This window comes from Labrus bergylta, chromosome 2 (genome assembly GCF_963930695.1).
Source record: "Labrus bergylta chromosome 2, fLabBer1.1, whole genome shotgun sequence".
Lineage (NCBI taxonomy): Eukaryota > Metazoa > Chordata > Actinopteri > Labriformes > Labridae > Labrus > Labrus bergylta.
This window is the reverse complement of record NC_089196.1, coordinates 30,713,219-30,740,485: the sequence shown is the minus strand read 5'-3', so window position 1 is coordinate 30,740,485 and position 27,267 is coordinate 30,713,219. Positions and strand designations below refer to the sequence as shown.

Here is a 27,267-nt window from a genome sequence, read left to right as displayed (position 1 = left end):
TTCTACATGTATTTATAGTCATAACTGTATTTATATTGACGTATACCCTGTACTGCTTCATTTTGACTGGATGCTGGAATACATAATAAATCTTTTATAAATAATTATTTCCTTTTTGGGTTGTAACTATAGGCCGTAAATATCGATGATCAAAGCCTGGGTGACGGAACTCATCTGTTACTGCAGGGAGTCGAGCTCCGTGCTGTCACACCCTAACTTTAAGTCAACCTAACAACAGGCTGAGAGCTGTGGGCTACACGCCTTGTTGAGAAAAACACTTCATAAAATAAATTTATTAGATAAATCATCCACGTACAGTGTGTGCCAATCGAGACATGAGCTAATAAGACCTAGCTAGTTTTTTTTAAGGTTTTTGCACTTCCGCGATGGCTTCATTTTTCAACACTGGAGGTTTCTGCTTGTTAAAAAGTAGGCCTGATGCAACCCCGGTGCATACATGGTGCTCTATACCTGCCTACCTACTCGTGTAACCTCAGGTGCATGCCAACAGTGTTACTCAGTTACCAAACATGACAATAATAATAATTTAAAAAACAAACTGGACAAATAATATGGGGTGCCGATTGTAAAAACGTTGTTATATATATATATTTTAGATATATTTTCAATATTTAGTTAATATCCTTCACATTTAGCTCGTTTTACACATTAATAATTGCAAAGTTTATGTGTTGAAGAAATATTTAATAATAAATCTAAATGTAAAATCTAAATGTAAAATCTAAATATTAAATCTAAATCTAAATGTTAAATCTAAATGTTATATCTAAATCTTTGCAATTATTTATGTGTAAAACGAGCTAAATGTGAAGGATATTAACTAAATATATCTAATATATCTAATATATATGTATATATATATATATATATATATATATATATATATATATATATATATATATATATATATATAACAACGTTTTTACAATCGGCACCTCATAAAATAATGGCAAACCATTATTGGCACTGAACGAAACTTGAGTCCGACCCTGTCAGAACAGAAATGTCTGCATTATGATATAGGCTTAAACTGAAGCCTGTACTCAAATACAAACATAGGCTGCATATTTGTTTTTATAAATCACAAAAGATAATGATTTTTTATTTAATTTTGTTTTACTTAGGTATTGTTCGTATTAAAAAAGAAAAGATAAACCCATTCCGAACATGTGAAGCATGAAACCCCTTTTCATTTTTTTTTTTTTTTTATATATATATATATTTTTTTTTTTTTACACATTTTGGCTTACAAAGATGTAATCAGACTTTTGATAAACTCCCACGCGATATTTCGGAGGAAGAGGAGGAGGAAGGGATTCCTAAGGAAACCCCCAATCAATTCAAAATTAATCCTGGATACCTTTTCTGCCGTACGTCTTTTATGACGTCATAGAAATTATTAATCCCAGGAGTCCTTATAAATATGATCCTCGAAACATGGAGGGGAAAGTGTCACATTAGAATAAACCTGTTGCTGACTGACCAAAACCCGCTGCCGTGATGGATTACCGTAATACAGGTAAGAGAGTGCAGCTGTTTTTTTATTCTTGAAGCAGGCAGAACTGAAACTTCTGCGGGTAACGTTGCACAACTTTCAAACTCTCTGTGGTGACTCTCTCTCTCTCTCTCTCTCTCTATGCCTGTGTGTATTCAAACCTTTTCCTTATCTCCTTGTCACTCTTTCAGTGCTCTTCTTCATGTACCTGCTCATTGCACAAGCAGCCTGTGGACCTGTGAGAGAAGCAAGAGACGCCGAGGCCGTGAGCGACACTCTCCAGATAATGAAGGATCTCATCCTAAACACTCTGCAACAACTCGTAAGGATTGATTTCACTGCTTTCTTGTTTATCATAGGAGATTATGTCCAGGGTGTATGGCTATTCATACTGAAGGTTTTACATCGAGTACTACCTTCCTTGATGGAAGAACATCCAGGCTCCAGACTTGTTTTAAATAGTTGCACAGAAAATGTTTTATTGCATGTAAAGTTTTGAATGAGCTCTGGATATAAAAAAGGGAAAGAGCAACCGATAGGAAGATTGGCTACAAATATCCTTAAAGTTCAAAACTGTTCAGAATGCGTTATTTTGATCATCATAGCTGATGCTTTAAAACGACAGCTCTACCGTAATGACATAGTGTGTTCAGGTGGGAGACAATTCCTACTGACGCACGCAGCTTCAAAAAGTGATGCTCTGTATCCTAAGAGGCTGGATACTGCACGAGGCCGTTTCCAAAAAAAAGGTTATGATGATGTGCAAAACACTGATATCCCGTTTTTAATTGAAACAGCAAAAACACAACACGTCAAATGTCGAAAGTGAGAAATCTTTTTGCTTTGGGGAAAAGAAATGCCCATTCATTTGATGTCAGATTCATGTTGTAAATAAAGTTGCGACAGACAGGATCATATTCATCACTCTGTACTATCAGTTATTTTAATTTCGCAACACTTTGCAAGCCCTTTAGGACATAAGTGAATTAGTGTCTGTCGAAAGTTGCATATTTCATAATTCTTGTTTGATTTAGGATTTCAGCTGTTCAACAAGTTCAGGGTCTCCTTAGGTTTCATAATGCTCCAGATGTTACTTTTGCATTTTACACACATTGAAAGTATTTTTACTGGGTGACAAGTCAGGACTGCAGGAAGACCATCACACAGACTATTTTGTATTTCAGAGCCATGCTGTAGTAACGCATCCAGAACGTGCTTCGACATGTCTTGGTGAAATAATCATTAACATCCATTTTAATAGTTTTCATAGACAAATCCCAACAGAATAGGTCGACACACACTTGTTCTTACCAAACACTGTTTGGTATTGAGTAAGTGTTTCATCGTGATTTTAGTCAAAGTTTTCAAATCTAATGTTTTAAAAGTTTAGTTTTTGGGCTTTTATTTAGAAACAGGACAGTGGATAGAGTCAGAAATCAGGACCGCAGGTTGGGAACCAATCCAATGCATTAATGCACCTCCATTCTATATAGCTAGATGTGCCCTCTCCTGGCCACACAGAAATTAACATTTTGACCACAGGGCAAGTTTCTTCTTCTCCTCCATCTTAAATAACCTCGAGCCCAGAACATGCAGAGATGTTTCTGGATCCTGTTTCTATACGGTTTCCTCTTGGTGGAGTTTCAACTTGTATTTGTGAATGCAGACACGAACTGAACTCACAGACGATGGTTTCTGGAAGTGATTCTTTGCCCATGCATTGATGTCCATCACAGAATATGTTTGTGATGCATGGTGGTCTGAGGGCCTTTAGTTCACACCCTAGGCTTTTGGCCTTCCCCTTTGCTTACAGAGGTTTCTTCAGATTCTCTGAATCTTCACATGTTGCATCAGAAATCATCAGATTCTTTGCAAACATTATTCTTGAAGTGTTGCACTATTTCACAGAGAGGTGAACCACTCCCCATCTTTGCTCTAAGGAAGACTCAGCCTCTCTGGGATGACCTTTTTATACCCAATCATGTGAACAACCTGATTAAAGTTATCCTCATTATCTGCGAGATGTTCCATCAAGTTTTTAGCATTTCACAACTATTCATGCCTTCTGTCGCCAACATCTCACATTTTTTGAAACAAGTTGTCGACATCAAATTAAAATAAAAACAATTTTCCAAAATAAATACATTTTTTTCAGTTTTAACATTCAAGATTTTGTCTTTGTGCTATTTTATAATAAAATATGGGGTTTCTAAGTTCAGTAAATCATCATTCTGTTTACATTTAATACGTTTAATACGTCTCCTCTTTTTTGAAAGTGCAGTTGTTAATCAGCAATTTAGGCTAAATGTAGGAATCGAATAATTTGACACGATGAAAGAGAAATGAAACGCAGAAGAAAACAAATTCTGAGAAAATAAAATATGAATTCCCCTAAATACAAACAAAGAACAATGCTTTAGTAAATGAGACTTTGGAATCCTAATGATGAGCTTTGTCTCCTGCAGAACTCTTCCCCACACGTCCCCAGCACCACCTGTGAGTCCCAGCAGATCACAGAGCTGGTCGGGTACGGGCAGCAGACCATCACCGCCAACCACCTCTCCTCCTTCACCTGCCACCTGCTGAAGATGTCCAACCTGACCCAGAGAGAGCTTTCAAACCACCTGCTGGGCATCTGCCAGCTTGCTCGTGAAGTGTACCTGCAGAAAAACCAGCCACCCATGGAGACCTGCAGCCTACCCCCCTTTGAGGAGGACACAAAGCATTATGTGTACGTCAAATGTCTGCTGCAAGCCATGAACCAAAGGCTCAGCTCAGCCACCTATGATTCCTCCGTCTAATGCAAATGTTGTATTTATTTATTCTTATTTAAAATCCCGTTTTACACGGACGAGAGAGGAAACTTTCACTGTCAGTATCTGATAATGATGTCATATTTATTCTAAACAATGTGATATTTATTTATTTAAACATTTTTATTTTTTTACATATTTATGCAAAATAAAGCAATTAAAAAAACAAGATTTGTATCGTTGTTGTTTTTATTGGAAGGCATCCTTAAACCTGAAGACATATGTGAACTTTGGAAGAGAGAAAGATGCAGCAATAAAAATATCTTTACTTCTTCAAAAAACAAATAAAATACGAAATCTGTCTGCAGTGTTATACTGTACATCATCTGTTTAAAAAAAATAAACTAAAACTTGCAGAAACAGCAAACGGAAAATTGGAAATACAACCAGGTGTGACTTTTAAATAAATGAATGAGAGAAAAACAAAAACATTAACATCATGACGCAAACGCAGATCTGAGGGGGCAGGGGGGCACTATGGGGAATTCTGTCGTTTTGTTAACTCATGTTTTGATCATGTCTGACCCATATGTGTCAGACAGAAGATATTAAGGAAAACTTAACAGTCATAACACTAATAGCTGCATTCAGAAGTCCTTTTTCGTTATCGTAGTTTCAATAAATCATTGGATAACATGAGCTTCTTAACACAGCCGACTTAAAAATACACTATTTTTTAAAATTAGTGTCACTTTTGTACACTTTAAAATATCAATGCAAAGTGTGCAGCCTCTATATCAACATGGACAACATTTCTAAAATGTAAAAAAAAAAAAAAAAAAAAAAAAAGGTAAAATTTTCTATTACAAAGACATCTGCGATCCACTTTAGAAAAAAAAAAAACCTCACACACAAGAAAAAGCTGCACATTCATCAAACAGGAACTGTGGGAGGTGCATTTTTGCTACCGTAAAACTTGGGGAGTAAACTCAGTAGTTCTGCAGAAAAAAAAAAAGAAAGTTCAAACACCAGTTAACCAAATCTTTGTCTGCCTGAGGAGTGCTGAACCACAAATAATCATTAAAAACAAAAAAACTTAAACAGAAAGAGTGATCACCCTGCAGAGTTCACAAGTAAGGACACTTTATGTCACTAGAAGGCGGATGATTGTTAACACTGCCGACTACTTCTGAGGAGGCGGATTCTCAAGCAGTCAGCAGAGTGAGAAACTGAATGGACGGCTGCTCCTCTCATATGGCTTTTTGTTCTGCTTCTATGTCTCGTGTCTTCTAACAAAGGTAGACCGAAGCCTCTTTTCTGTCTTTGCCAAACTTTATAAATTAGTGTAAGAGAAAAAAAAAAAAGCATGTGGTGTAAGCCGTACCCTCACAGAAGACGAGAAGCTGAGAATAATCCTCACTCCATTTGCTAATAAAGGAGAATGATTACGCTGATCAGCGCAGCCCTGAGTGCTCGACAAAGACCCTTAAAGACCCCTACAGCTGCTGTGCATTCAGCTCCGACCTCGTAACACTGTACATGTAAATGTAAAGTTGTATCATTATTATTTATACGACAATGAACTTTCAGTTCTGCTCCCTAAGAGGGCTGAAAGTAACATTCAAGTTTGATAAAACCTGTCCAGTAGAAACCAAAGTATGTGTATGTGCACAAAACTGACAGTTTTTAGGATGAGGGGCATGTGTGAACGCAAACAAGACACATTTTCACCCTGACTTCATGCAGACTTTCTGCTGCCTGCCTGCCTCTCAGTCAAAATAAAAACAAGAAGTCAGGGTGAGCTGAAGTGTGAACGCAGCAAGACATACTGTCTGTCGAGCGAGTTAGCCGGAGACGAGATCCTTTCATTCTGCTCTTAAACATTTAACGAGGCGGCTTCATGCTCCACCTTCTGCTCACCAGTTTGTGCGTTTGTTTGTTTGCCGTCTTTGTAAACATTACATTATGACTTCTGCAGCCTCCTGAGACCACCCTCGCTCCACAGGGAAAATCTCCCACTGAGGCGTAATGTTTGAAGGAGCCACTAGGGGAAGATGACATTTTTCTAGAAATTTGCAGGAGTGCATGTGTGAACAGGGGCCGAGCGAGCGTAGCATAAAGGTCGCTAAAGGCTAACTGGCTAAATAACATTCACCTGAGTAAATGAGGGACGGATTCTCACTTCTCTTTTAAGTACTTACTCATCTTTCAGGCGACCCGCTACTTTATGATATGAAACCTTTCTGGGAAGTTACAATTTAAATTTAAAAAACTATACTGTCAGCTATAGTTCTGAAAGAAATCCAACATTCATGTAATTTTCCTTGTGAAAACAAAAAAAGCTTCTTACACTTCATACATCAGAGAGAAAACTAAATGAACAAGCACTCAATATTTCCCTTTTTGACACAAAGTTGTTCTTACATTGTGAAAGTAAAATCAAAGATATATTTTTGTTCAAAGAAAAGCACACCACAGGCTCAACCGTCCGATGACATATTCAGAAGATCTTCCCGGACAGTATGTGAAGGCGGTAGCACTTGCCGTCATTCATGTAAAATGATAAAAAAGCCAAGTTGTTCTTGATGTCAGATAAGAGGCTTCCTACGTGCATCATTTCTATGAGTCACCAAACAAATCAAAACGTATACCCGGCTTCCCCACGCAGAGTCAAAGTGCGCCAGGGCTCACTCGCATTTTTGTATAGATTAAGGCGGGAAGAGGTGGATCTGTGGAAGACGTGGTAACCCTTCTGAGTGAACAGAAGGTAAGGTAGTAATATGTTGTCCTCTTCCTCTGAGGGGGGGGGGGGGGGGGGGGTGGGGGGAGCTACACATCCGGGTGTGTGACAGCTTGGATGGCTTCTTTAGGCAGCAGGGACGGATCGCTGAGGATGGATGTTGATGTGCTCAGCTGGCGGAGGGTACTCAGCACCACTGGAAAAAAAAAAAAAAAATCACACATTTAAACCTGACTGACCTTTGACTCTTTAAAAGTTAACGCGTGGTTCTACTGCTCAGCTTTTAGTAGGCGCTGTGCAGACTGTGCAGGGGTTCAGTGTATCGCCCGACCGAGGCCGATATCAGCATATCCAGTGACTATCGGTTAATTTAATCGCAGATATGCAACGCTATAACTAGACTTATTCACCAGTCAAATCGTATTTCATTTGTATCGTTGTATTTACACCAGCAGTTCTCTTTCAGGCTGTCACCAGCAGAGGGCGCTATATGGATTACAACAATCATCATCACTCTCAGTTACTTTCCGGTTGAGTGAACATCTTGTCTTCATTATATATCTTTTTTTTTTTAAGTGCATTTGAGGGATCAACACAATAAATGTGTATATCTAAATCTATCCATCTCTACAGATAGATCTAAGAAAGATATCGACCGATATATCGGTATATGATTTTTTTCCCCCTCCCAAATATCGGCCCCAAAAATCCCATATTGGTCGGGCCCTAGTTCAATGTATTTCTGGAATGTGTTTCGGGAAAAGCAGCGCCTCTAGACATGCAGCAAAGGGTCGAAGTCGGAAGTCTAATCCACGGCTGCTGCGACGAGGACTACAGCCTCCGTGTACATGGGGTGCGTAATGAAACCGCTAGGCCATCCTGCCCCCCGTACAATGCTTATTTGAAGTTTTCAATTTTCACTCAGTGAAACCTCTGTAGGGGCTTTGCGAGATATACAGCTAAAAAATAAAAAACTCCTTATTAATTCATTCCGGTATCTGTGAAAAACTCTCAGCTCAGCCACTGTCTGACACTTTAAGCCCCTCCCCCTCCCTACAAGCCAACTTTCCTCATTGCCCAGCTCTCTGGAAGCCCGCCAAGGGGGAGAACCTGCATGACTCAAATATGATACATCATAATATCTCCTCTTTAATGTTTTAAATGACATCAGGGAATTTTTTTATTTTTGATCTACTAGGACTTTTTCATGACTGCATCAAAGTTCTCCAGGATTCTGAAGAGCCCTGAATGACGGGCTGAGAACAATGACTCAGAGACCTTTTCCATGATTGCAGAACATTAAAATGTTTTAATCATTCAGTCAATCAGTCAATTTGAGGGTAAAGCTCCAATGGAACAAAAATAAAAAGCGGCTGAATTAACATTTCTTTTTTGTTTCCGGCAGCAGCTCAGGTCCAGCACCCTGAAGCTCAGCTCACCTCCAACTGAAGCAACAGGAATCTTTTTGACGTCAAATCTTGTCATCAGATCCACTGTGAGTGTGGAGATCAAAGTCAGACAGAGTCAGGAAGTGAAGGTTTTACTCTCTCTAAGTGGGAGGTAAAAAGGAAGGTGTAATAATCGATTGCTCTTTTCCACGAGCTCAGGCTGTTGCGAGTCACACTTCAGGTCATGATCTCTTACACTTCCTGATGTGTCATCATGGTTGCTTAATATCAGGAGTAACGGCAGGAAATAACAAGCAGTGATGGTGACAGATAAAACTTTAAATACTAATCACATGTAGCTCTGCATAGATTTCATTTCCTGTGTGTTTTTGTTCCGTTGCACCATAATCACTTCACCCACTCAGTATCCGTCTGCTGCATATAGTTCTGTTGACACCTGATAGTCTGATCTCCACTTTTATCTCTTTTCTATTTTGTATTTCATTTGATATTTTTTATCATATATATCATATCTTGCAACTCCTTATCTTCTGTCTTCATGCTACTGCTCACTGTGCCTTTGATTCGCCCCTCTCTCCCCTCTCTCTCTCTCTCTCTCTCCCTCTCTCTCTCTCCCCTCTCTCTCCCCTTCATCTCTCTGTCTCTCTCTCTCTCTCTCTTTCTGAATTGTTAGTGAGGAGCTTTTTTTATTCCTGGGAATTGAACCCAGTATCCCCAAATTGGTGGACATTTCAAGATGTGCTCCTTTTTTATTTCTCATAACAATCTGGGTCACTTGAGGTGGACAGAAACTGACTGGAGCACGCTGTCAGAGAATTAACCATCACACCTGAGGTCCGGTTGAAGGCTCAAAGCCGACAGGTATCAGATTGTTTGACTTACTGGGTCTCAGCACCGGAAGAGAGCAGTGACGGTCGAGCCACTGCAGCGTCGTCTGACACAGCTCTGCTCGGGTCGCAGTCGACACCATCCCGTTGAATGAGTCGAAGAGCGGCTTGATGATGATGCTGAACTAGAATGGATCAAAGTCAAGGATCATCACAGGACACAGTGAGAGACGTGTGCTTTTCTACCCGATTCATCGTTTGAGACCAGACTCTAAACATCTTTTTGTTTGAATACCTGATGGTGAACAACTGGTCAAAAAGAATGGTGATAGAACTGGCAGCTCTCACTGTAACATGACAGGAAATGTTTTTTGCTGAGCGTCTTTATCAACACAGTCTCAAAGTCAACTCTCAACACCTTCTGAAAACTGGATGATGCTCAAAGTCTCACAGGCTCAACACTCTCTCTCCCCCCTCTCTCTCTCTCTCTCCCCTCTATACCTCTCTCCCCCCTCTCTCTCTCTCTCTCCCCTCTCTCTCCCCCCTCTCTCTCTCTCTCCCCTCTCTCTCCCCCCCCCTCTCTCTCTCTCTCTCTCCCCTCTATACCTCTCTCCCCCCTCTCTCTCTCTCTCTCCCCTCTATACCTCTCTCCCCTCTCTCTCCCCCCTCTCTCTCTCTCTCCCCCCTCTCTCTCTCTCTCTCTCTCCCCTCTATACCTCTCTCCCCTCTCTCTCTCTCCCTCTCTCCCCTCTCTCTCCTTTCTCTCTCTATACCTCTCTCCCCCCTCTCTCTCTCTCTCTCTCTATACCTCTCTCCCCCCTCTCTCTCTCTCTCTCTACCTCTCTCCCCCCCCTCTCTCTCTCTCTCTACCTCTCTCCCCCCTCTCTCTCTCTCTCTCCTTTCTCTCTCTATACCTCTCCCCTCTCTCTCTCTTCCCTCTCTCTCTCTCCCCCCCTCTCTCTCCTTTCTCTCTCTCTCTCTCCCCCCTTTCTCTCTGTCTCTCTCTCTCTCCCCCCTTTCTCTCTGTCTCTCTCTCCCCCCTCTCTCGTTTCTCTCTCCCCCCTCTCTCTCTCTCTCTCTATACCTCTCCCCCCTCTCTCTCTCCCCCCCTCTCTTTCTCTCTCTCTCCCCCCCTCTCTCCCCCTCTCTCTCCTCTCTGTCCCTCTCTCCCCCCTCTCTCTCTCCTTTCTCTCTCTCTCTAAACCTCTCCCCCCCTCTCTCGTTTCTCTCTCTCTCCCCCCTCTCTCTCTCTATACCTCTCCCCCCTCTCTCCTTTCTCTCTCTCTCTCCCCCCTCTCTCTCTCTATACCTCTCCCCCCCTCTCTCCTTTCTCTCTCTCTCTCTCCCCCTCTCTCTCTCTCTCCTCTTTCTCTCTCCCCTCTCTCTCTCCTTTCTCTCTCTCTCTCTCCCCCTCTTTCTCTCTCCCCTCTCTCTCTCTCTCTCCCCCCCCCTCTCTCTCCTCTCTCTCCCACCATCCCACCACTCCTCAAATGTGATGAGGACGGAGCAGAGAGGCCAAACACAAACTATGTTCTGCTGCATCAATATTTTCAACGACACAAACGTGATTTGCCTGACTGAACTGTTTTAAGTTGTGTTGTCACGGCTTTCTGTATTCATCTTTCTTGCGTATTTATTCTGTTTCGTTGTAGTCTCAACATCATGAGAGCATGCCCTCAATGACTCTTTGAGATTTCAATAAAAGGTTAAAAATGAATTAAAGAACTTTTCATGTTGCTTCAAGAGGACATATTATCCCCCTCCTCCACCTTTCCAAACAGTCCCCCTGTGGTCTAAATGAAACATCTGTGCTGTGCTTTGGTCAAAATATAACCAAGCACCAGAGGAGGTTTGTGACCCTGTATAAACCAGCTCTCTCAGAACGCTCCGTTTTGGTGCGTATGTCTCTTTAAATGCAATGAGCCCCCACCTGAGTTTTCCCCGTAGACATCACTCCTCTGTAGAGAGAATAAAAATGGCCGACCTGTGCAAAAGTTTTGTTCTAGGCTGGGGGTGGAGTCCATGGGTGGAGATACCAGTGGAGGGGAGGGGATTTTTTCTAACCAGAATCTCACTGTGACATCACAAGGAGAGCACATTTGAAACAGAGCATTTTTCTCTGTGTTGTTAAACTTATGCAGACCACAAACAAAGAACTGGATGGATTTATTTCAGTACAAGTGGATTTTTCAGAATATGTCCCCTTTAAGGTTTGACTTCGGGATTGATTTGACTTCATGGTTTAGAAATACATTTAAATCTGAAGCAGGGGCCACTGTTCAATGATGATAGATTTAGAAAAGGGCTGCACAATTGAATGAAGCACTATTAATAAATTGCAATTTCCTCATTAGTGCACTATAAGCATTTGCAATAAACACACACAGAAGTCTGAATTTACTGCAAAACATAAGAAATATTATTTAAATGAATAAGCACTGTAGAGGAAATGTTTCCCAGTGTGACGAAGGCCTGAGAATAATGAGCTGAGACCACTTTAAAGGCTTTATATGTCATTTAAAAACATATATATAATATGAATCAAGTATGTCCTCTGAAAATAACTCTGTGAGTCATGACTGTCTACAATGGGTGTAACACCCGAGTCCCACTGTCTGTGATGTTTTCAGAGTCCTATCTTCACTTTGTTTACATCGCCAGGACGGCCGGCTGACTCCTCCCCTCGTGTATAAAAGTTGTTTAATTGAGGGACTAGAGAAAAGAAGAATAACATACTGTACTCACTGCTTAACTGTGTTTCTAGATCACGCTCATTTCAGGTAAATTTACATGCAGTGTGAAGATACCAGCATGATAAAGATCGCTAGCATTAGCATGCTAACACAACAATGCACTGCAAGTGGTTTTGGTTTCATGCTGGTGCTCAAGGGCGACATCTGCTGATGAAAAAAAATCACATATAAAGCCTTTAATGCAGTCAGATGAAGTTTATAAACCCTCAGATTAATTGGTGTTAATTTAGTGCTTGTGTGAAGTATTTTGGATTCAGGGGGAACATGCTGCAAACAAAGATACAGTTTAAAACCTGAAGGACAGCAGAAAGTGAACTCTACCTGTACAGTGAACGTCACAGGATATAATCTCTCTGTCATCTATCAGTCTGGTCTGAAGACGATCATACCAGATGGAGCAACATGCTCTCTCTACACCCCTGTGTTATGAATGAGCTGTAATCTGTGTGGGTCAATGAACCCTCTCTGAATGAAGGATACAATCCAGAAGTTGCAGTTCTGCAGAGTTCGGTTTTTCACGTATTCATTGAACTTCTCCTGCATGTGGTCGATTCGCTGCCGCCTGATTGGCACACCGGTTGCAGGAAGCTGCTCCTGACTCAAGCTGTGGATGAGCATTGAGAGAAGCAGCTATTAAGAATCAGTCTTAACTTTGTATATCACTAAAAGGGAGATACAGTACATGATGTCTCTGCATACTTTATGGAGGTGTTGAGTTCCCTCTATCTCCTCTCGTAGTCTCCTGACCTCCTCCTGTAACTGCTGCCTCTCCTGCTGCAGCTTCCCGATGTGCTCCACTGTCTTCTGCAACGTGATTGCATTAGTGATCTAAGAGGGCAGGAAAGGAAAGGAAGGGAAGAGGGGGCAAATAAATTAAATATTGCGCAACATGCGAAGCAAACACTCTGCACAAACATTGCCATACGGGTACACCTACATTTGATTGAGACTTCAGAGTGGGCACCAGGTTGCAGAGCGTTTTGAAGCCAATGTTTATGTTTGATCGTCTCTTTTGTTCAGCAGATATGTGTGTCGTCCTCCGACCCTGTCACACAAAGAGCAGGAAGAATATGACACGGGAAATATGCGAGGAGTGCATTATCATTTATAACAAAGGAGGCGAGGAAATTCTACTGATTACATCCAAATAACAATCATGAGCTAATGATGGGAAACGATTTAAGAAAGCAGACAAACCTGATTGTGTTCATTCTTTACCAGCGCTGTACTGCAGCTGCTGATCGGAGCCTGGGGACTGGGGACTTGGTCTAACCTGCAAGGTGACCCTTGACCTGATCCTGGCTGTCTGTGCACTGGAGAAAAAGAAGAAAAATTTTTTAAAAAACATCTTGTAATGTGAAGTTTTTAAACTCTCAAGTTGCTTTTGTTAATCCTGATTTCTCACCGACACTGGACGAGGCTTTTTGATTTTTGCGGCTGGCAGGATAAGACTTTTCTTTGTGCACAATCGTCTGGGGGGACTGCTGGGACACGACGTGAAATCCAGGAGCCTGAGATACATGAAATGAGAAAAAATAAAGTTTAAAAAAAAAGAGAGCAACAGGACCAGGACTTTTTTTTTTTTTTTACTGGACAGGTTTTAAGAAAAGTTGCAGCTCTCGTGAGAAGCACTCTGCAAAGCGGTACCTCTTCAGTCTTTGCTGATCTTGTCTTATACATGTTTTATTACCTGAAACAAAATAAGCTGCCGACTTTTAGTGGTTCAAAGTATCACTCACTGGGAATATAAGCTGTGAGAAATGTTAGCAGGAGTTTCAGGCATTAAAAATAACTCCATAAAAACAGCCAATCTTGTCGCTGAGGCTGTCCACGTCTTGAGCTCTTCTGGAAAGATGTGAAACTATTAATCGCAGAGACTCTGAACATCACATTGGATTTCTCTTTCACGTCCTTCTACCTCGGAAAATTTCCTGAAGGTCTTGGTAAAAAGGACATATACCTTTTAAAGATTCTCATGGTGGCAAGTAAAAAAGCGATTACTAAATATAATCTCCTAAATATTTATTTTTTCATTAGAATGTACCATCCATTATGTACTGTACCTGTGCCTTTTACATTCTTGTATTTAATCTTATTCATACTGTCTTGCCATAGTCCTCACTTGTTCTGTGTTTCTTGTAAAACAAAAATTTAAAATAAAGTATATTAAAAAAAATCTTGTCGCTATAAACCCTCAACAAGTTTTTTACCAGATAAAAGTTCCTTCTGTTGTGTGTCGTATATTTAAATGAAATTAAGACTTCAGGTGTAATATGCGGCTTTCTGAATATAAATATAGCAACAAAACAAATCAAATATGCCCTATGTACTGTAAATATATTGACTTCCTAAAAGGAGAGTGAAGTCAAACTCCCTCTGGATGTGTTCATGAGGACGGGACGGCGCTTCCTCCAGCTTGTTTAAGTTTCACTCAGAAACATAAACATAGACATAATGTTTTTTTTCTTGAGTGAACTCCTCCTTGTCCAACCACAACCACTGCCACCAGGTGGGGGGAGGGAGACGGTCCCGCCCACATTAAAGGCATTAAAACAGAGTGTCATCGTAAGGAGAACCATCAGACTTTCCAAACCTGAAGAGAAAACTTTCTACGGCCTAAAAACGACCAAAACAACTTTGAGATGCATATCTTTACTTGAATGGTTTAATAAATCTTTTTTCAGATGTTTATGGGCATCTCTGACTTTTGTAAATCAGTGTACTTCTTGTGATGAAAGGTCTTTTTCGATTCTCTGATTTTTTGAAATTTTCAAAATCCAACACAAAAAACGCCAACCAGAAAAAGGGGGTAGGGTGAAGACGGGAGGGGAGGGGGAGCTTGGAAGAGAGCATTTGTTTTGATCAGATTAATTTGTTTTGTTTTGATGAAAATCTGCACTGAAAGTTGCAAAGTAAACTTTTACATTTATTGACCAGCTAATATAACATCAACCCTGAGATGTAAATGAAACACGGAGAGAGCTGAATATTTACCCCTGCAAGATGAGAAGGAGTGATGACCACGCCTGTGTTCTGCACACCTTCTGCTTTCAGAGGCGTCGGTGTTACAATCACAGCATTGGCGTGACCTGTGAAAGGGGCTGAGAGAGCAAATCAGAGACAGTAAGAAAGAGAAATGTATGAATGTATGAATCCAGCCTGCGTTATTTCTCTGTGACTTTTCCATTAATGCAAGAAACATCTGTAGTGTTCACTTCACTCCTGATTGTTTTTAAAACAGAGTTAATGCACAATAATGAATGATTTCACATCCAGTCATTTCATGTTAAATTGTTTGTCAAATTTAAAACTCTGCTGCTCGCTTACGAAACAGCGACAAAACCGTCTCCTCCTTACTTTAACTCTCTGATCCAGGTCTACACTCCCTCCCCCCTCTACGCTCTGCCAATGAAAGGCGTCTGATCCAACCTTCACAACAGGGTCCTAAGTCTCTGACTAGACTCTTCTCCTCTGTCGCCCCCCGGTGGTGGAATGAACTTCCAAACTCCATGTGATCTGCAGAGTCCCTCGTCACCTTTAAGAAAAAGCTAAAGACCCAGCTCTTTCATGAATACCTACTAACTTAATGATGATGGTCTCCATATTATTGATGATGATGATGATGATGATGGTAATGATGATGGTTTTTGTTTGATAACGACGACTTATAAGATGGTTTCTATACTGATTAGAGCTCTCAAGAACTGCCCTCAATGTTGTGCTTTGCCTCTGGTCACTTCCTGTCAGCACCTGTGTGTCCAATCAGACTCAAAGCTGATCGTTTGCTCTTACTGACAATGTAACAGGTAACAGGTAACCAAAAGCAAGTCCTCCAAGGAAATGAGTCAGGAGCACACAGTACGAGGCAGATGGTCATGATGTTATGTCTGATTTGTGCAAATATGCTTCTAACTCTTATATTCAATGATTTTATTGATATAAATATAAAAACATGCAATTTGTTTTCCTCATATTAAAAACCAGGGCCCCATATATTTTCTCAAAGGACATTATCGGGGGATGGAGCTACAGTCATTAAGATATGATAACAAGCAATCCCTACAAATCTATACTGATAAGGAAAGGCTTGGGTGCTATCTTGTGGTAGAACAGCATCAATCAATAGTAAAATCAATCATCCTCTTGCTCCTAAGAAGAGGAACTACAGACCTGTGAGGATGAGGTGGGAGGCGGGGAGTGTGTTAGCAGGAGCGATCCTTTGCACAGGCCGGCACTTGTTGGCACTGGATGAATGAAAGGGGCGCGGCAGGGCAAAAGTCTGAGGGTGCTGCACAGGAGTAGCATTTAAAGGAGCCAAGGGCTGGAGCTGAGAAGGAGGAGGAGGCGGAGCTTGAGTGGATATGGAGCTGTACTCGGAGCTGAAGGTGGTGGCTGCGTTGTTGGGTGTGACAGCGGAGGAGGCTTTCACAGGCGGGACTACAGTCACTGAGGTGCTGTCCAAGGGGGAGGGGACCATGGGTGATGCTGAGGCCATGTCCTGACCCGAGAGGCACTGTGCCAGAGGATCATGGGACAGCGGCTGAGAGGAAACTGCAGTTTCACTGGGTGCCACCTGCTCGGGAAACAGAGGCATGAAGTTCTGTACAAAGGCAGCATCACTACCTCCTGTTTGGCTGGTTTGACCGGCCATGGGAGAGGGGATGGGCAGGGGGTCGGGAGGGGAGATGTGGTTGGTTGGGATCTGCATGGAGATTAGCTGGGCCTAGGAAGGGATGACAAAAGGAAAAGGGAACACACTCAGACCTGTCTTTAAAAGCAATAATGATGATTCAGACAAACTCACATTAATGCTGGTTTAGATTACGACAATAACACGTTAGTACACGCTGAACTTTTTATGTGCTTTTTTTATTTGCCTGCAATGACATCGTCAAAAATCAGAATTATGAGCTTGTTTACCTGTGAAGATCTTTTTATTATCAGGTCATCAGACGTTTAGTTCTCCTCACTCTCACTTCTCTGCTGCTCTTTTATAACCTCAATGTTTTTACACTCATGTTTTTTTTATTTCTTCCTGCTTTGTTTTATTTCTTCTATCACCTGTTAAGATGTTGTTGCTGCTCAATCAGAGATGTGATGAGCCAAAGACAAAAAAAAGGAAGCTCCGCCCCCGAAAATTAGTACCAAACATTTATTTTCCTGCATTGAGATCTTTTTGTGTTTTCTGTACTACTTAAGAATTATGATCTAGTCTTGTGTGTCCTCTTTTTCGTCTTTTAAAATCTCATTTAGTCTTCATCGGGTACGTCTTCACACAATGATAAATGCATCATCTAAATATTTTTATTTTTTTTACAAACATGTGGACTTAAAGGCTTTATATGTGATTTTTTGATCCAGCAGATGTCGCCCTTGAGCACCAGCATGAAACCAAAACAACTCGCGGTGCATTGTTGTGTTAGCATGCTAATGCTAGTGATCTTTATTATGCTGGTATCTTCACACTGCATGTAAATTTACCTGAAATGAGCGTGATCTAGAAACACAGTTAAGCAGTGAGTACAGTATGTTATTCTTCTTTTCTCTAGTCCCTCAATTAAACAACTTTTATACACAAGGGGAGGAGTCAGCCGGCCGTCCCGGCGATGTAAACAAAGTGAAGATAGGACTCTGAAAACTCTGAAAACATCACAGACAGTGGGACTCGGGTGTTACACCCATTGTAGACAGTCATGACTCACAGAGTTATTTTCAGAGGATATACTTTATTTCTACATATAAGTGTGAAAAATCACATATAAAGACTTTGAAGAGCTCTTAAGTTTCTGCACTCTTTCAGCCCTGCAGAGTGTCCACAGCTGTAGTTGTAAACACGTTGCCTATGTGCGCTCCATGTGTGGTATATGTGTGGAATTGTATTTCTGCCTCCTACAGATGATTTCTTGTACCCACATTGTCTTTGCTCCATAACTGATCGGGAAATAAACGATCTAAAATAAAAGTATTCAGTAAAAACTGACAGAGCAGTGTCGGTCACACAGAGGCCGTTGTCATAGAGACAGGACGGACGTACAGCACATTTGCTGAAGTGGACACGGGGCCTAAAATGCCTCTAAGGTAAAGGGCAGGATGAATGGATTCATTCACTGCAATATGATGTCAGCTCATCTTCTGCTCGTTTAAAATCTGTCCAGCGTACCAAGCAGTCTTCTTCTTCTTCTTTTATCCTGCTGCCAACTTTTGTTTTTGGCCATTCAACTTCTGTAACGTTATCCTCATTCATGTCATAAGCATTACTGTGAGGCGTCATGAAGTAGTGACGCATTTAAAGGAAATCTAAATATCAATATTTGGGACCAGCGATAGGATGATGTCATCACATGAGAGAGCATGACGATACGATGCTGTACCGATATTTACTAACTTTTACCGACTGTGGTTAAAAAAACAACTTCTGATAACGCTTCAATGATGAGAGCAGCTTCAACACGAGTCAATGATTTACCACAGTTTTGATTTGTCTTTGACTCCTTAAAGAACATAAATTAAAAGTGAAGCAGTTTGAGCAGCAGAAGTCGAGTATGGAAGGCGCTGTGAGATTAAGTTTAGTAATATTATGATTTTCGTGTAGCTAAATGAAGGCAGACTGATGGTAAAAGATCTTGCAGAAATCAAATACAAACATAAAGTCTTCAATCAAACGGCAAACAACAGAACGTACATGAAGGTGTGTGTGTGTTAGGGACTCGGCGTGGTGTTTACCTGAGTCTGAGAGCTGCTGCTGGGTAGAGGGGTGACAGATGAGGCAGTGGGGGAAACAAAGGGGAAGATGGGCTGACGGAGGCTGTGAAATAAGTCTGGAACAAGAGTCTCTATGTTAGCTCGAGGTTAGTAAAAAAAAAACACTACTTTCTGTGTTAGGCTGCGGCAGAGTTACCAGAACATGTGTGCTTTGATTACAGTAAAGTGTGCTCTAAAAGCATGTGAGATGATCTACTGCTGCTGCTGGTGCTGATACCTTGAAGCGGATCGAAGGAGTCCATGAAGTCGAGGTTGGGTTGTAAGGGGATGAGTCCTGGTTGGATCATGTCTGCATTCCCTGCATGAGCTGTAGAGGATGAAGGAGCGGTCATATTCAGAATATTGTATTTTTACTTGTCAGTACTCTGATTAGAGGGAAAATGCCTCTTTCTAAAACCATTAATAACCTTTTAATCAAATTGTTGAATGTTGAAGATACTAAGAGTCTGATTAGGATGACTTCATCATAATAATCAGATAATATCTGTCTCTCCTTACTGTAATCTGTTCTGCACATGTTACATTTACAAATTATATTGAACAGTTTCTGCTGATAATATGTCTACACTCACGCACTTATGTCAATACTGTCCATTTAAAACTCTGTTTTTGCACATTTACACTTAATCTTTCATATTTAAGACGAGTAATGCTAAGTTAAATCCTGGATGTATATATTCTCATTCTCAGTAAATAAGCACTAAAACTATCAAAACTTTGTATTTAATATTATATTGTGTTTTTTGCTCATATTGTGTGTTTGGACAACCTGCTGCTGTAACGACACAATTTCCCAGTTTGGGATCAATAAAGTCATTCTATTCTATTCACTGATTTAACAAAGACTGACAACAGACACATTTTCTCACCTATCTCCCTCGGATTGGGCCAGGCTATGGGCTGGTGCGACGCCAGCGTGGAGAACAACGTGTCCGAGAACTCGGACATCAACACGTCCATGTCGAAGAGGGGGTCCATCTCCATGGGGGCGGGCGTTTCGTTGCGATTGCGAGGGAGGCGACGTGCGGCCAGGTCTTCATCCTGATAAAAGGAGACACGGAGCATGTCTGGAGAGACTTCCCCAAACAGCGACAACTGCTCCTCTGGTCCCTTTGTTCAAAATGCAACCATCGAGCAGGTTAATAACACACACACACACACACACACACACACACACACACACACACACACACACATACACACACATGCAGTGATAAGCACAGCCATCAGAAGAGGAACTACATCTTTAACCACACTTCATGCACTTATCTCAACAGTTAATAACCTTCCTTTAAAAAGACTCCAGGTCTCATTTTTAACAAGTGCAATAATATGTTAAACAACAATTAAGTATTTGTTGCTCTTTTTGCACATTTGCACTCCTCCACTTTGCACTTTAATAACTTGACTTTCCATCCTGCTCCGGGCTCTTGACTGATTTTATTTGGTTTTATATTTTGCTGTGTTGTCTGATTTTTTTAATTAGTTTTGTTTTATGTTTTATGGTGATGTTGTCCTTGTGTTTCTAGTCTTCTGTGTGCTCCTGTTGCAATGCAAATTTCCCCTTGTGGGACAATAAAAAACTCTGAATCTGAATTAGTATTGGATATATTTGGTGTGTTTAAGTAAGCTACAAGCTAAGTTAGATGCAAGCTGTCAAAAGTACTCTGTGTGCAAAGTTACAGATGACCTGTAAAAAAATATATAAATATAAATACAGCTTCAGGAAAATTAAGAGATCACTGCAAAGTTATAAGTTTTGTTTATTTTATAAAAATATTTCCCCAACTTCCAAATAAAATGGTCATTTCATTTAAGAAAATGAAACCTGGTTCAGATAACAAAAAAGATGCATTTATTTCTCAGACCGCGAGAAATACACTGACAGAAGTTCTACTTATGTTTTAACTCAGGACGAGTTAGGAAATCCATATTTGGTGGAATTAAGCTGAATTTTCTGAAAACTTTCATGTGTCTTAAGTACTCTCCAGAAGTCTTTAACTCTGCTGTTACTTTTGTCACAAAAATTCAAGCAGCTCGACTTCGTTGGACGGCTCGGGACCATCCGCCCTTCTCTTCATCACATTAGGTGAACATTAGGTTTGTGTTAAACTTCAACAGAGTTTGGAGAAGAATGACTCCAACTCATGTAGAGACCCTGATTAATGTCTGGTGTCCACCTAGCTCTGAGCACCAGCGTCTATTTAAAAACAGTTTTCAAAGAGGAGAGGGAGCGTTTGCAGCGCGCCGCTCTGTGTAGAAATCTTCAAATTTTTCAGAAAGCCGCTGTTGATGACATCAGGGGCGCTCTTTTTCAAAATGTAAGATATCTATCTCTCCATCAAACTCTGGAACACATTACCACCTGAAATAAAAATTAATCTCGGACTTAAAATATTTTACAAAACAGGTGAAATGCTCAAAGCAAGCCAGAGCTGTACCCACTTTTAATTTTACTTTATTCTAAACTGGTTTATAGCATTTGTATTGTTGTACATGTATTTTAATGTATCCTCATATGGTGTTATGGGGTTTTATGTAACTGAATGTTGTACATTTTAATCTGTTTGTTTACACAAAGGCCCAACTGGGGACACAAGTTGGAAATTAGCAACAGCTATATACTCTTTATGCAGCACATCAGTTTCATGCTTTGTATTGAAATTATGTTAAATTGCATTGTCCCTATTAAATAAATAAATTCAATAGTCCCTCTATTGATTTATCCCTGTGTGTATCGTGCACTGTACCCACATCCTCCTCGCTTCAAGTCCAGAGAAAGTAGGAGGACAAACATCCTCATATTGATGCTCATAGTGAAGGGGATAAATCTCAATTATAAAAACATGCAGTAAAAAGCAACTGAGTCATACGGCAGCCATTTTTAAGTGACTGTTGTCATAGAGACAGCGCTTTATCAAAGCACTCCAGCCAGCACTTTTCTGCCCTGAAAGAAAAAAACCAGCTGGGTGGAAACAGGGCCTAAGGGAACATTTGGAGTGGTGTCTTAATTTTTCTGGAGCTGTAAATATCATAACACTGACTGGGTTAGCGAGGGTTAAAAAATGTAAGCATCAACATCTCGTTGAACAGATGATGAATTCAGTGTTTTGTGTGAATCTTTGTCATGATGCACTTTTCACAACATACCTTTAGTAAACTGGAGAGGTCATCGTCCTTGTGCTTGTTTAACTGTGAAAGATTCAGTGAGCGCCGTTAAAAGACTTCATTCATTCAACACAACGTTACAGAGTTTATACATGAAATCACTTTTACCCTTTTCTTAAAATATGTCCTCCACTTGTGGTATTCTCTGATGACAATTTCAATTCTTCTTTTCCAACACTTCCCCTCTGCTGCAATCGCCTGATCAGGAAAGAGAGGGAGGGGAAATCAAACCAAATTAACCAAAACAAACGGCACAAAGAAAGGAAGTCCCACTTCATGAAACGTATTCAAGACACTAAACAAAGAATTATTCATTGGATCGTTCGTTGGCATGAAGTCACAAAGGGTCACTTTGGCCGACACAATAATCACGTTGGTTTATCTTTACCTCGGCGGGACGGTTGATGTCCAAGTCCATGGTCCCGTCCAGAGGAGTGACAAAGTGACAGACAGGATTTTCTCTTCTCGCCACATCTGGAGGGAAAAAAAAAACAAGTCAAAGTCACCTTCAGTTTCTTGTTTGTACAGATAAATGATAAATGAACATCTGGAACTATAGCACACACTGGAATCATTTTTCTGTGGATGTTTTTTCTTCTTTGATGATAGTGCATGCTGCAGCTTGTTTAAAAAAAAGAAGTGTTAAATCCAGGTCACACAGAGAACAATACAGTCAACAATCTGTGTGCACAAGGTGGTAGAAGGGCGTGGAGCGCTTACACTGCATGTACCAGGCTCTCCAGATGGCGTTGTTGAGGCGGATCTTATCTCTCCAAAGCAGTTTGAGACCTTTGAAGTTCTTCCATTTGGGAGACACCAGCTTACCACTGAGAAAGAAAACAACTGTGAAATCAGGTCAATCTCTCAGGTGATTACAGACACCTTAAGTAACACCTATGACACACAAGTAGATCAGAGATATCCTAACACTGAAACATCAAGGTCAGGGTCCTCTCCTTTTTGTTATTAACAGAATAAGACCTTTACCGTCCCCTGACTCTGCCCAAATGATCACCTGATTTTCATATTAACACGGACACATGACAAAGACCCCTACACCAAAGAGCTAACACAGTGGCCTGAGTGTGGCTCCTTTTGCACACTGTGTTTGTTCCTCCAGTACGAGTAAAAATAGTTAACAGTAAAATAAACAGATTTTTACCAAAGAAAATGATGTTCTGTCTTTTGCTGCAGCAACACACACTCATAGAGCTCTGCCCTGAGTTTAATAATGATTTTAAGCTCCTGTGAGAAACCTTCAATTTTATGTTGATTTTGGCGCCCCCTGTGGACAAAAGCAGTAAGTCTCTTATTTTTGCCGATCTTGTCCTTTGAATTTGTAATTAGTGTTTTCTGGACTTATAGAAAATCTTTGCTGTGGAAAAAAAGTGTTTTGGCTGTTAATCTCCTCGTCTGACACCCACCCTGCCGCCGCGTTTACATGCACTGAAACGATTGAAACAAACAGTGAAAGAAATAATCTATATGTATGCTGATGGGTCTGGTTTGCTCTCGAGGCTCATACAGAGGCATCAGCATTTGTTTCAGTCTCTTTCAGCACAGGTCACTGTGCATAAAAAAAGGCAGGACTACAAATGAAAGAGCGAGCAAAACAAACGACGGCGGAGTCGGGGGGAATCTATGAAGGTCGGTGTGATATGGAAAAGTCAAATAATAATACGAGGAGATAGATTACTTGCGTGCTGCGCTGACTACAGTATGTGAACTCGTCGTTAATACAGAGTTGTATAACTTTAGCTGTGATCAATCTTTATTGCACAACATTCATATTAAGCTTTATATCTGACTACCCTATGGTCCTGGTGCGGACTAAATCTGGAAATCGAACCGGTGCTTCCTGAGCACTGCCAATGTACCCTTGAGCAAGGCACCGACCCCCACCCACCAGATCAGGGACGCTCGCTGTGAGCAGCCCCCTCACTCTGACCTCCCTTCAATCAGTGCAAGTCCACAGGATCCTGTAAAAGTGAATTTCCTCATCGCAAGATTATTAAAGTAAATCTTTTAAAAGAAGTTTGCATGATTGTTTAACTGTTAACAGTAATGAGTAGAACATCTTGAGTCCTGCATCAGAGATAATGACCATCGAGATAAACTGAATCTGGTTTCCGTTTTAAATAAATATGTCTCTTTGTTGGGTCATAGTTTCCCTTTTTCCATTCTCTATGTCCGGTTTTACAGCCTGTCTTTCCTTTCCAGGCTTTTCCTGCTGACACTGTGTGCTTACTTTATGAAAAAAAATCCTGTCAGAAGAAGCAAAAACAAAAAGGTTGATTTATGAAGTGGGAGAGCAGCTTTAGTAAAGAGAGAGGCAGCGTTGCAGGGGGAAAGTTCACAGAGCCAGCCGTGTAAACAACCAGACACCAGCTCTCCTTTTTCAGATGAATGACAACAGCAGAACAGAGACTGCTCGTTGGTGCTTTTCCTGCTCTAAAAATAGACTTTGCCAAAGAATCTAAGTTGGTGCGGTTTGTAAAGTGAAAGGGAATCCTCGGAGCAGCTGGCGGCGCACCAACACAACAGTAACAGTCTATGTGTAAACAGAGAGGACCATGGGTAACATAACACAAGGCCTGTCCTTTAACCTGACGCACCTTTTAATGTTTCATCGAAGACAAAAACAAATCTAATATTAGAAAAACCTCCTTTTGGTTTGAATATTAGAAACAACAGTGTTTTGTCATGAGCTCAACAGATTTTTTGAATGAGGCTGTAAACATTTTAATTTACGCTGTAAAAACTGGCTTTTTGAATGTGGTGTGTGTGTGTGTGTGTGGGTGGGTGACTTCCAAGGCTGCTTCAGCCAGCCTCAAGCGGACCCTCGACGACCTGCAGGATTTTTGCATTGGCTTCATTTTTCAACACCTGAGGCGGCCGCTCACAAACCGAGACTAATCAACATTCACGATCCTGGTTTTTGCTTCACATCATAATTCCAGTATTGAGATTGTTACTGCATATTTCTTATTTCATATTTGGCCGATGCTGTATAAGTATAAATATGTTGAAACGAACTGTACCCTAAAATGCCACCAACACATGATGCATCAGCAGCAACAACCTGATAGAGACTTATAATAACACTGATAGTTTATTAAGGACAGTATGTCAGTTCTCTGCTGATTATTTACATTTTTTAGGATCATATCAGACAGAGTTTTGAATAAGATAAGATAATCCTTTATTTATCCCACAACGGGGAAATTTAGGAAGATTAAATGCCAAACTTTGTCCTGGTACTTGAACATAATTAAGAGCCTGAGGGCTTCTGTCACCGCCGCACTTAGCTGACAAATCACAGGCGGGTCAAGCAGGAAGTTACATGAAGAGGATACTCGTGACCAGGGAGTCCCGTGCCTGACATGACTTTAGCATTATAAAAAGTGTTTATGTTATGCTTTTTTTTTTTTTTTTAGGTCTTGCAAAACTCTATCTATTGTTTTTATGTTGTTATTACAGAGGACAGTGGACTTTAGTGTTGTCTGTTTATACACAACAGTCGTCAACATTTTTTTTGATACAAAAAATGATGATGTTTTAAAATGATACAATAATAATGTTTTGTCCCTTCTTCTGCAGCACCCCCCCTCCCCCTCCCCGCCTCCATCATCGTACTATGAAGGCAAAAAACAGATTTTATGTGTTACATTAACCCACAATGGACTTTAATATTTTCTGTTTACACTGCACTCTTGTTATTTTCACTGTAAATCATGCACACACCTGCATAACTGCACAGCTCCTCCGCTGCACCGTTTGTGTTTTTATATTCTATTATATTTTTTTACATGTTTAGGAGTCTTTTACAGCTTCTTACTGTTTTTGCTTTAGTCTTTTGCTCACTGTTTTTGCACCGAATTCAATTTCTTGTATGTGTGAATACTTGGCAATAAAAACTGATTCAGATAAAAAGTATCATGAAGTACAGAAGCTTAAAAAAACACCTCAGATCTTCAGTTATATTTGAACTCAAAGCTGCAGCAAGAGAAAGAGAGAAAGTGTCAAAACTGCACAGATATGTAAGCAACATATTTATGCAAATTAGACAATGTGTGCAGGAGTTTTCTTGCAATTTTTGGGTGATTAAAAAAAAAAGAAATTGCACCAATATTGGGTGCCTAAGACTTGTATTTCTGTTGCTATTGTATTGAAACAGGCATCGATATATGGTTTGATTTTAAACAGCACCGTTTCAAAGTTTAAGAATCTGTCCTACAACCATAGTTAACATTAAACTTCACATTTTATACTGTGAGATTGTTGCATTCATTATCTTGCACATTGCTGCACAACTGCACAGCTCAACTATCCTCAATATGTGATCTTATTTGTTGTTGTTGTTGTTTGTGTTTGTTGTTTTTTTGCACCATGACACATTTCTTGCATGTGAAATCCGACAATGTAATTCTGATTCTTGCGATTCAAATGCTCAAATGTAAGAAAGTTGAAGTCCAGAACATTAAACGAAAGAGGAACACTTGACAGCATTGCTCCCATGGTGGCGCAGGGTGGTCAGGTGTGTTGTTGTCGTCACTCACCTGTACGCCAGAGTCATGCACTCGAACAGCTTGGTGAGAGAAGCGTCGATGGACAGGTGCGACATGCTCGCCTTGCCGAAGTGGTAGGTCTGACAGGTCTGTTTGTTGACAGTGTCGAAGTCGTAGCCTTTCTTCGGGGGGTGCTCGCTGTGGGGCGACGACATCATGAAGTGTCCGCTGTGGATGATCTGAGACTCCAGCCCGTCGGACCTCCGCAGACCCAGCTGAGTCTCCTCCGCGTCCGAGTCGTCATCCTGCTCCTGCTTCACGCAGGCCGGCGGACGACGATACCTCTGCGGGAGAGACATCTCCCCTCTGGTTGCCATGTCGGGTAACTCACCAGACAAATAGCTAACGTTAGCCACCGAGCTAGGACAATAAAAAACACTCTCCCTTTCATGAGGCTTCTCACAAGAGGGAGCGACACAAGCGGACTCTTTGTTAAAGTGGGTCAACTTGGAGCCGCTGTGTCCGGCTCCTCGGTTCGCTCATTTTTAAAGCCCGCTGACGGTGGTTAACGGCCTTGAGTTAACTTGTCTTGGTGAGTATTTGACGTGTTTGGAGCCGAGGAGACCAGCTGACAAAAAAAGAAAAGCAAAAGGGGGCTCGCAGGCTCCTCAGTCCCGAGCAGGAAGTTGTTTAGTTGAAGCGTTCTGATTGGTCAGAGTCAGAGCCCCGCCCACCAAGAGACTCAAAAATAAACCTGAAGCGCAGGTCAACACAGCCCGCAGTTTGTACAAAACATCTGTCCTGGAGATATTTACCATGTTTTCCCACTTA

At 41.0% G+C, this 27,267-nt stretch overlaps 1 protein-coding gene across 1 annotated transcript; it reads right to left on the bottom strand.

Moving 5' to 3' along the window:
• Window positions 1-4,500: 4,500 nt before the first annotated feature.
• mlxip (MLX interacting protein) lies at window positions 4,501-27,098 on the bottom strand. The gene is given in 18 exon segments (XM_065951537.1): window positions 4,501-7,205; window positions 9,301-9,430; window positions 12,479-12,602; window positions 12,698-12,717; window positions 12,719-12,826; window positions 12,936-13,043; window positions 13,196-13,311; window positions 13,404-13,509; window positions 14,993-15,099; window positions 16,169-16,721; window positions 18,722-18,816; window positions 18,978-19,067; window positions 19,630-19,801; window positions 21,911-21,952; window positions 22,037-22,126; window positions 22,317-22,402; window positions 22,649-22,755; window positions 26,488-27,098. Coding segments are annotated over 18 exon segments (2,487 nt in total). The 5' UTR covers window positions 26,814-27,098; the 3' UTR covers window positions 4,501-7,098.
• Window positions 27,099-27,267: the final 169 nt, after the last annotated feature.